We start from the raw sequence: 10,885 nt of genomic DNA on the forward strand, positions 1-10,885 counted from the left end.
ACATGTAAATGTCATCAGAAACTATACATGTTTTTACATTTTTTACAAGTTCAAAGATGTGTGAGTTTATATTTAGGCTTTGAAGTACTTTATTTGTGTTTTCTCAAATATATGTTTTAAAAATTAAGTTATTTTAGGCTTTTAACTTCTTGTCTTTTCCTGTTGTTTTTATTTTTTATTTTTTACTGATCCAGAAGATAATCTAAACTGTGAGTTTTGTGATCTGTTTCTCCCCCATTCATAGGTGAACATCTAAGTTGTCCTCAGGTGTGTACAGGTGTGTGATTGTCGCCCTGTGATGAACTGGTGACCTGTCCAGGTTAAGCCCCGCCCTCACCCAACAGTAGCTGGTTAGACTTCTGCAGCCCAGTGACGCCATGAGTAATAGAACAGGATAACATGCAGCATTCTTTGTTAATTCATGTTTTAATGTGGATTTATGAATTATTTTTTATAAAAAGGACTAATTACATTGTTAATAATTCAAATTGGAAAAACCTTTGAAAATGTAGTTATTTCTTAACTCGATTGACCTTCTCAGGTTGAATGTTGAATGTTACTCATGGAGAGTGATGTAAAAAGACATGACTTAAGAAACATACAAGCGTCACTAAAACCTGAATGAAGTGAGCGTATCGATACAGGACGTGACGAGCGCGCTCACCATCATTGCTGGGGTTTCCCAGCGTCCACGGCTCGTCCGAGTCAAAGTGTGTATCTCCTCCAATACCTGCGCCAGGAAAGTATGCGTGGGCCAGGAACCCCCCCTCACCGTCAAACGGGGAACTGTCGCCATGGAAACCAGAGGCAAAGAAGATCATGATGTCAGCCTCTTTACCTTCTTTCTTGATCTCTGAGTAAGGAACCTCCTGCAGAGGATCAGAGGGAGAAGCTCAGTCTGGAACACGGCCGTCCAGATGACCTGGTCTCTAACAAACATCCACATGTCGAGGCTGAGGGAACACCACACTTCATTTGAAATACTTTTAATGTTTACTTCTTAATCTTGAGTGCAGGAATCTGCAAAAGCTCAGATGAAAACATCAGCTGCTGTGCAGTAAAACAGACTAATCAGTTACATCTACACCTGATCATCTTCACGACCCATTTGTGTTTGAATCCATGTTCATGAATCATCTCATCAGGGAAACTCCTGTTTTTCTTTATGGATCCTCCGAGAACAGAACCAGTGGAAATAAATTCCCTGGAGGGACAACAATTCAGTTGGATATTTATTGATCCCACATGGGGACATTCATTCAGAATCAGGGAAGGGTGAGTCCAGGCTGTTCTTCCTGAGATTCTGGTCACCTGGATCCAACACCTTCTCTTTCCCAAGTCGTCACATTGACGTGTGGCTAAGGACCCTCTACATAAATATTTACTTTTGGGTGTCTCCAATTTGTGGTTTTCTGACTAATTTGTTGTTCCCATTAAATCAAAGCTCTCTACCTTCAGGCACCAGTACCCCAACCCTAACCTTAGACTGGGAACAATACTGGTTCTGGACGCGGTACCGGATGTGGGCCGGACTAGGGTTAGGGTACCGTCTGCGTCCTGAGGTTCAGTCCATGTCCGATGAAATGACCCCTGATTTAATGGGAACAGTCAGCACTTTAATAATGACGAGGTGGGAACACCCAAACGTCACCGTGACCCACAGAGGTCTTGAACCAAACGTCACCGTGACCCACAGAGGTCTTGAACCAAACGTCACCGTGACCCACAGAGGTCTTGAACCGAACGTCACCGTGACGAGCTGGGAGGGAGAACGTGTACCTGGATCAGGTGTTGAAGCAGCTGAAACCTCTTCTGTTCGTGGTCCCACCAATCTAAAGAACCTTGAAGTTGAGGATCTTGTTGATTTTTGAAGGACTCAGAGCTTTGAAAACTCCTCTAAAAGTGAACTCATTTGATTAAAAAAAAAAACTCAGTTTCAGAACCTCAGAACTCACAGATGGACCTCCTGCTGGTTCTGACGGTAGGAAAACAGCAGTTTGTTGGTGTGAGAAGTAAACGGTCTTCAGTGGAGGAGGTTAACTGAGAGGTTCTTCACTGAATGGGACTTCTTCTGACACATTCATTTGGGAGGCATTAGCCCCTCTGTGGGGGGGTGTAACGGCGCTCACAGTTTCCTGACCTGGAAGGACAGCGGCGTGACGGTCTGCCACACGCTGAAGGCCTGGCGGATGGCTCTCTGGGTGTCCTTCTGCCCCACTTTGGGGGTGTAGTTTGATATGCTGTGGAGAAGAAGACATTTGAGTTTCTGCTGAGCTGAATGTTGATCAGCCATAATCACCTCCACACTCCGGAAGAAGATTTCAAACAAAGCCGTCATTAAACGATGACAAAAAAAACTTTCATAAGGAATAAAGAGCTTCTTGGAGCGTTAGCATTAGCCGTCCTATGGGAAATTTCATTTAACGTTAGCATCAAGCTAGCAGACTTTAGCTTCATGTGTTAGATCGATTCATACTTTTATAGATTCATTATTGATTTATTAAGCTTAGATTGATTCAGATTGATCGGTTTTATCAGCCTTTCACTCCAGCAGGAACCAGCAGCATCAACCAGAACCTCTTCAGCCAAAGAGGTTTTCCTCGGATTCTTCACTGGATCCCTTCAGAACTTTCCTTCAGAGCTTCATCTGCCTCCTTCTGCACTGAGGTAACCAAACTTTAAGTATCTCATTTGCACCAGTTAGTTTGAGCTTAAATTATGGACTAAGTCATGAAAAGAGGAAGGTTCTGTCAGCAGCAGCGACACCAGTGAAGGAGGCCGGATCCGTCAAGAGTCTTTGCTAGCAGATGGATGCGTGTCATCCATGCCAGCAGAGCGGCGCTCAAACAACCGTGAGATACAAGTTTACCAGCTCAACAAACTAAACACACGTCAGACAAACAGAACCTCAAACAGATTCGTGGTTCCAGCTGAGAGACTCTGAGCTTCACTTTGACTTCAGAGCAGCTTTTCTCTGACAGACTCGTCCTCCACACAGCAGGAAATGCATGTCTGCTCCACAGAACCAAGAGCAGCTCCCAGAATGCAACACTGAAAGAGTGAATCCAGAACACAGAAGCAGATGTGTTGGAGTTCCTTCATCAACCTCCCTTCTGTCAGCTGTGGTCTGAAGGTCAGATCAGTTTCATCTCATTTCTCCAAAGATCGATTGGATTGATCGGTCCAGCCTGTCCAGCAGTCTCACTCCAGCTGCTTCCACGTGTGCTGCTCTGAGGCTGAAGCTGTCAGAATAAATGAAGACGTTCTCTTCTAGATCCAGACCAGAGACCTCCATAGTTTTATAACAATCAACTTTTTCATGTTGATTTTGTTTTGTCTTAAGTGAATAAAACCCTCGTGTAGATCGCTGTTTTTTCATAGCAGTGAAGGAACTTTCCCCTCTTGAAAGGAAGAGGATGGTTGACCTCTGACCTTCTTCACAAACTGCTCAGGTTTTTATCCTGGGAGTTCCTCTAGATAACTGCAGTGTTTCTGAGGCCGATCGCTGCAGGAGAGTGAACGTCGTCACCCAGACGTCCTCCTCCACAGCAGAAGTCATGCAGACTGGAGCTTGTTCTGGATTTGTTTGGTGTCCCCAAAGATCAGGTTTGGAACTGCCGGAGCAGAGCTGGAGGGGGTGCTGCCAGCAGGTGAGGGCTGGGAGTCACTGTGGGGTCTATGTGATGCAGAGATTCTAGATCCTGCAGCACAGATGACCTCCAGAGGGAGAACCTTCATTTGCATTAGTCTAATGGAACCTTGAGGACTGGAATGAAGAATTAAAGTCAAAATGTACACAAAGATGTCAAAGTTTTGGGATAAAAGAGAACTAATGAACAAATGATATTTATAATGGTTTTTCCCGTCAAAGAGCTTTGGCTAAAGATGCTCCACAGCTTCCAGCAGCAACCAGCTCACTCTCAGCTGCATGCAGACTATCAGATGGAAGATAAAGAGGGCAGAAGGCTGGAGCGGAGATGCGTTTGTGGTCTCGTGGGACGGCTGTAATCTGCATTAGACCCACATTACGTGTCTGAGCTGCTCAGCAGAGAGACGAGAAACTGCAACCCGGAGAAAAAGTCCTGAAAGCGTTCCGGGCGCTCTGGGACTGATCTACGTTAGGCTGCAACCACACAGAAGGACAGGAGGAACCGGACTCACACAGGTGAGCTTACCTGTACGAGATCTTCTTCTCCCTCCACTTCTGTCCCGTCAGGGCGTAGCGTTTGTTCCTCTGCCGGCGGCTGGTGTGAGGCTGATCCGGGACGCCACAGCGAGGCGTCCACATCCACCTAAACACATTCAGACGCTGAGTTCCTCTGAGGACTCGGCGGTTTCATGTCAAACATCAATGTTTTCTGGAACGAATGTAGCTTTCATCTGTCACAGTCTCACAGAAAAGACGGTTCTATCCATGGAATGCTGCACCTTCAACATGTCTGTTTAGATGTATTTCCCCGCCTGGTCACTTTGTTACACACTAGCTTTAAATCTTATTCCAATTTCACAGCTTATTTTGTTTTTGCTTGTTTTGTAACTTTATTTTTGGAAGGTGTTCTGCTGACCACCCGGCCAGGTCATCCTTGTAAAAGAGATCTGGATCTAAACGACTTTCTCCACCGAGTTAAATAGAAAAAACAACGTTTCTACAAATTGGAGACTTTTACTTCAAAGTTGTACTTTAAGTAATTTTCTTGGAAAAAAAAATCAATCAAATCAATTCTGGAAATGATTATGGATACCCAGCCCAGCCTGAAGACTGGTTCAGACTGCTTTGGTGCAGTACATTTCACAATCGATATGAACCCTTTAACACCAGAGCTCCAGTGTTTGTGTTCGTTGATTTACTGTCGGTTTTTAACTGTTAACATGATCATTCCAGTAGATGGTGAAGGAGAAAAGCAGCTCGATGAGCTTCACCTTCACCATCTACTGGAATGATCATGTCAAAGGTTCAAAAGTTACAGTTTGTTAAAGATTTTTGTGTTTCAGCGTCACCGGCGACGCCTCAGGTGCTAAAGAGTTAATTACAGACATGTTTAATCAATACTTCAACCAGATCTCTGTGGGGGTGTTGCTGGGGTCACACCCCCCCCCCCGTGACTCACTGCATGGTGGTCTGGTCCAGGACGCCCGTCACTGGAATGCCGTAGAAGCGCTGCATGGCAGCCAGAGCCGACTGCATGGCTTTCTCCTGCTCCAGGTCAGACGTCTGGTTGTCGTGAGGTCGCAGGTATCCGTAGTTTCTCAACCACGTCTGGAAAAGAGACAGCAGTTCTCTGTTACACAACCAGGGGAAAGAAAAGACGCAAAACCAGAACGGATCCTCAGGTAGAACATGAAGTGGCTTCGGCTCTTGTACTGGAACTCCTGAAACATTTAGGGCTCTGAGTCAATAAATGACTGAACACTTTCCATGAAAATGATGTTTAAATAAGCTGTTCAACAGTGTCGACAGCTGGAGAATTAACGGACACTCCAGCAAACGACAGATCCACAAGCTAGAAACAAACCTAAACACGTTGGATGAGCGCCGCTTTCTCATTCCAAATCAGATCCATATGCCGCTGAAATCTGGTTCTGATGTCCCTCATTCTGTTTTATTTTAGCCCTCCAGAGGGAAACTGAGACACAAAACCTGGAAAAGCCGCCAGGTGAGTCTTCAAAGCAGAGATGAGAGGGAAAAGGTTAGGAGAGGAGATGGAGGGGAGCGGGAGCTTCTCAACAGGAAGTCATCATTAATTCAGAGCCAGCAGCTTCTGCCAACCGGTCCAGAACCAGAACCAATCTGAGCCAACAACGTCCACATGGATCTTTCCCTCCCTTTATCAGCCGTGTTTTAGTGTGTTTTATCTTTAATGTTTCACCCACAAGAATCTGGTGAACACAATAAATGCTCAGTGTAAAAATGTTAAAAAAACAAAAGAAAAAATAACTTTGATTTTGAAAACTTTTACACAACTTTCTCAATGAATACGTTTCATTTTTCCCATGAGCTCCGCTGTAGCGAGCCGACCCACCGAGTGTCAACGTCAGCCATGTGGGCAAACACAGGAGGGGTCAGTCGGCCACCACAGACACTGTGGACAAACCCAATCATGTCCCACATTCTCTGCTAAATATATATACACACCTGCATATTTGCACACTATGTTCGACCTCTTTTTTCTCTCACTTTGCACAATTATTGTCCCGTTTCTGTTTGTGTTTTTCTCTCAGCTGCTTGAATTTCTCTTCAATGTAAATTGTAATGATAATAAAAGGAGTTAAAAAAGAAACATTTACCTGAACTTTATAACTGACCTGAAACTGAATTCAGGAAATATCTCAACACAATGATTCCAAAACTACAAAAATGACACTAAAGCAAAAGTTATTTATACAGTTTCCCCAGAAGAGATGGACTCCAGCTTCACCCGGTCATCATGATATCTGCAGACACAGAAGCTCTAGAAGCTTTGATGACTTCATCTAAGGACCGCTGAGATCTTCAGAAAGACCCTCAAGTAAATAAAGTCAGTTCTGTTTTCTGGGTAAAAACACATTGAGGAGCAATTCAGCTTCATTCATTCTGAAGATTTTCAGACCCGTTAGTCCACCTTAAATAGTCCACCTTAAATAGTCCACCTTCACTTATGATCCTAAACCAGGATCACCTGTTTGAGGTGGTTCGCTGCATAAAGACACCTGTCCAGCCCAAACAATCAGTGAGACTCCAACTACTAACAAGGCCGAGACCAAAGAGCTGTCTTAAGACACCAGAGACAGAACTGTAGACCTCCACCAGACTGGAAAGAGCTACGGGGCAATTATCAATCAGCTTGGGGTAAAAAGATCCACAGTTGGAGCAGTTATGAGGAAATAGAAGCTAAACATGACTGTCAGTCTCCCTCAGACTGGAGCTCCATGACAGATCTCACCTGGTGGGGTCTCAGTGACCCTACCAAAGGTGAGGATCAGCCCAGAACTACAGAGGAGCTCTGATGAGATCTGGATGATCCAGAGGATCAGGGGAGAAAGTCATGTGATGAGACCAAAACAGAACTTTATGGTCTCGGTGTGTGTGGAGGAAGAAGAATGATGAGGACCATCCATGAATATCATCCTTACTGTGAGCATGGGGGTAGTAGCATCATGCTATGGAGTGTATATCTGCACATGGGACAGGGATAAAGAGAGGACGACCGGGACCGTTTTGGGGAACGACCTCCTTCCTTCAGTCAGAGCATTGAAGCATCAACAGCTGTAGTAATCTCACAAACATCCACAGAGGTGCTAGCAGCTGCACAAACAACAACATCAGGTTATCACAGTAACCAGCAACGAGTCATACCAAAGACTCTAAAAATGGGACCCAGTGCCTCCCTGTTTGACACTCAGCACTAAGGAGTTGGACTGGGAGGTTAAACCACCAAATGGTTCCCGAGCGCGGCTGTGTCTGCAGCTCACCGCTCCCCAAGGGGAGAACAGAAGGAGCGTCAGAGAGTGAGTCAGACAAGAGCGTGGAGCCTCCTCTTCCTCCTCTTCCTCCTCTTCCTCCTCCTGCACAGCAACCATCTGTGTTCTCACTCCTGTCTCTCCAGAAAACACCTCACAGGTGTCGGTCTGCGTGTCCAAAGAGCAGCAGCTCATTTAGACGTGAACGTTTTCCTTCGACCTCTGTTCTGTCCATCAGTGTTCCTTTGACAGTACAGCAAACGTCTGGATTGTGCATTTCTTTAGAGACGGTAACATGTAAATGCAAGACTACAGCTTTCTACAGCCGACCCTGTACTGAGCAAAAGAAGCAGTCAACGCTGCTGCAATCCAGAAAATGACGGGGAAAATACTGAATTTGTCGGACTATAAGTCGCTCCGGAGTATAAACCACAGGAGCCAAAAATCATAATTATGATATTATGCATGTTGTAGCTAATATGCTACTATATTTATAAAGATGGCTGATCAGCGATCAAATATTCATACTGGAATTTTCGGGAGCAGATTGCGAGTATCCGAGCATTCCAGCCCTACTCACCACAAATGTCGAGGAACAACCAGTATTGGAGCCACGCTGCTTCAGGCACAGGGCCTTTGGGCAGGGCACGTCTCAAGACTACACCATCTCCACCTACCAAAGACTGTCCTACATGGTGAGCCCTCTACTTGGCACCCTGACAGAGGTGCTCCCAGGAAGAGATACAAGGACTGCCTCAAGAAGGCCTCAAGAACTTGTAAAACTAATCTGACCAGTGGTCCTACCTCGTTACCGACCGTGGCACCTGGTGCACAACTACCTATCAGGCTATCTGTGCCTTCGAATAAGCTGCCTGGCAGAGAAGAGACAAATGCACAAAGTCCACGCCTCAAAGCCAAGCACGGACCGCCCTGCTTGGTGTCTGCGGCCGGGAAAGAGAGCTTGTATTGGTCTTGTGAGCCATAAGCGCACTTGCAACAGGCGTGGACAAACCTCAACTTAATCATCAAACAAAGTCGCTGGAAAAGCCAATCTATGAAAAACCTGCGACTTACAATCCGGAAAATACGGAAAACTCAGACACATAACAAACCCTCTCCTTGACTCCGTCTGCCGAGCCAGGATCAGAAAGTCCTACAAATCCAGGCGTAGACTGCTGAGATCAGTCAGTGACTGACGGAGTGATAAGTGCTCGCTCATGGTTCTGTTTCAGGATTGATCCTGGGACTGGGGATTTGAAATATATAGAGCATGCAGCATACTTGTTGTGGAGACTTACGAAGAGGTAGAATGTGCTGTAATGGACAGACAGATGGGTGAGCCAGTTACTCTAAAGAGCTGTGTGCACTTCAAACCCCATAAAACAGAGTTTAGATCTCAGGAAAACCAGGAAAAGCTGCAGGAGGAGACAAAGGAAACGGAAGAAGAAGAGTGGCTTGCGTAGAAGGCTGGAGTCCAATCATGGACCTTCCATCCATTTTCTATTCCTGGTTATTCTTGTTTAGGGTCTGCTGAAGACTACCCAGCTAATGTCAGGGAAAGGCAGGTTACACGCTGGACAGAACAAAACTAATGCCAGAACCAGTGGCTAGAGCAACAGAATTCCTGCAACAAATGCATCGACTCAATCATCACAGAAGGCTTCATGTTTGGGTAAAATCAAATATCGTCTTTATGGAAAAGCAGGTGATGCTTAAGTGATGGCACCTTTCTGTCTTGTTTTCATAATGAATAAACATTTTATTAAAACAGAGTCTCTAACTGTTGGCAGTCTCTCACAACAGCATCCATCCATCTTCTTTCACTCATCCAGACCGGGTCGCAGTTACCCAGACTTCCCTCTCCCCGGCCACTTCCTCCAGCTCCTCTGGGGGGACCCCGAGGCGTTCTCAGACCAGCTGAGAGACGTAGTCTCTCCAGCGTGTCCTGGGTCTTCCCTGGAACCTCCGTCCAGTGGGACATGCCCAGAACACCTCTCCAGGGAGGCGTCCAGGAGGTATCCGGACCAGATCCCTGATCCACCGCAACTGGCTCCTCTGGATGTGGAGGAGAAGCGGCTCTACTCCGAACTCTCCGGGCAACCGAGGTTCTCCTCCGATCTCTAAGGGAGCGTCCAGCCACCCTCCAGAGGAAACTCATTGTAGTCATGACCTCGTTCTATCTGTCATGACCTAGAGCTCATGACCATAGGTGAGTACTCCAACGCCGCTCCAATCCGCCTGTCGATCTCACGCTCCGATCTTCTCTCACCCGTGAACAAGACCCCAAGATGTTTAAACTCCTCCCCCTGAGGCAGGATCACGCCCATCCAGAGAGGACAAACTACCTTTCTCTGGTCCAGAACCATGGCCTCAGACTTAGCGGTGCTGACCCTCATCCCAGCCGATAGAGGAAAACAGTGTCTGAATAAGTCATGAGTGTTTGCCCTGATGTTGAGCACTAGAATCTGAGGTCATTTATCTGCACAGAGCGTCCGCATGGCCCGTCCCAGCAGCAGTGCAGGCGTGACCGTGACAGCTGGATGAAACGCGTCTCTGGAGCGGCTGCAGGCTCTTCCTTTGTCTGAATCGAAGCGTCTTCAGCAACATGAGCAGCGCTGAGCAGAACGCCACTGACCGTGCCTCCCAGAGCTGCAACACTAATATCCAGCCCACATAGCAACAACATACTCAGCACAATCAGTACACACAGCCCTCCTCCCCACCTGCCGAGGCTGAAAAACGCCGGCGGGTTCTGGTTCTGAAGAAGCTCCTGTGGCAACAGCCGTAATCCAAAGGGGCTTCAGATAAAGCGAATACCTCTGGTTTCCCTCCCCCAGCTCTCCACTGACAGCGGGCTTCATCAGGAGGTCACAGGAAGTGACTGCGCCCCCTCAGTGGGGAACAGGTTAGAGCCGAGGAAACAATCGTCAGGGAAAACAAACCGTCTCCCACGATCAGGAGGTGGTTTAGCTCATTCAGCTTTCATCAGCAACTCGGACCAACAGCTCCTCCAATCGGTTTCTTCTTCTCTCTGAATCTCTCAAAATGTTTCACTTCTCCTCCAGTTCACGCAGAGTTGAGTAAGTTCTTTCTCAGAATCCATTCCAGCTGATTCCAAAAGTGTGAATGTGTTGAATGAAAGTAAACATTCAATGAAAAACAACAAAGTCACCACAACAAACTTCTCAACAGGGCCGAGTATCACTGCTATAATCCTGAAGTCATTTGAACTTTGATTGACAAGATCTGATCAACCAACCAACCAATCAATCTACCAATCAATCAATCAATCAATCAATCAATCAATCAATCAATCGTACCTTTTTAATCCCTAGTGAAACTGGTGGACAACACATACAAGACATATAATGATAAATGTGTCCCATGGTGGGCAGCAGCCACTCAAATCTGGTGGCACTAATCAGCCAGACGTGCGCTCTATGACACA

At 46.3% G+C, this 10,885-nt stretch overlaps 1 protein-coding gene across 1 annotated transcript in view; it reads right to left on the reverse strand.

The window, feature by feature from the left end:
- The window catches only part of mmp24 (matrix metallopeptidase 24), a 27,221-nt gene that overhangs the window by 12,280 nt on the left and 4,056 nt on the right, over nucleotides 1–10,885 (reverse strand). Inside the window, exons 4-7 of the mRNA XM_036212107.1 lie at nucleotides 5,109–5,257; nucleotides 4,176–4,292; nucleotides 2,141–2,240; nucleotides 665–869 (exon numbers count right to left, since the gene is read on the reverse strand). Of these exons, the coding sequence (XP_036068000.1) occupies nucleotides 665–869; nucleotides 2,141–2,240; nucleotides 4,176–4,292; nucleotides 5,109–5,257 (571 nt within the window). The remainder of the gene's footprint in view (nucleotides 1–664; nucleotides 870–2,140; nucleotides 2,241–4,175; nucleotides 4,293–5,108; nucleotides 5,258–10,885) is intronic.

This window comes from Oryzias melastigma, linkage group LG5 (assembly GCF_002922805.2).
Source record: "Oryzias melastigma strain HK-1 linkage group LG5, ASM292280v2, whole genome shotgun sequence".
NCBI lineage: Eukaryota > Metazoa > Chordata > Actinopteri > Beloniformes > Adrianichthyidae > Oryzias > Oryzias melastigma.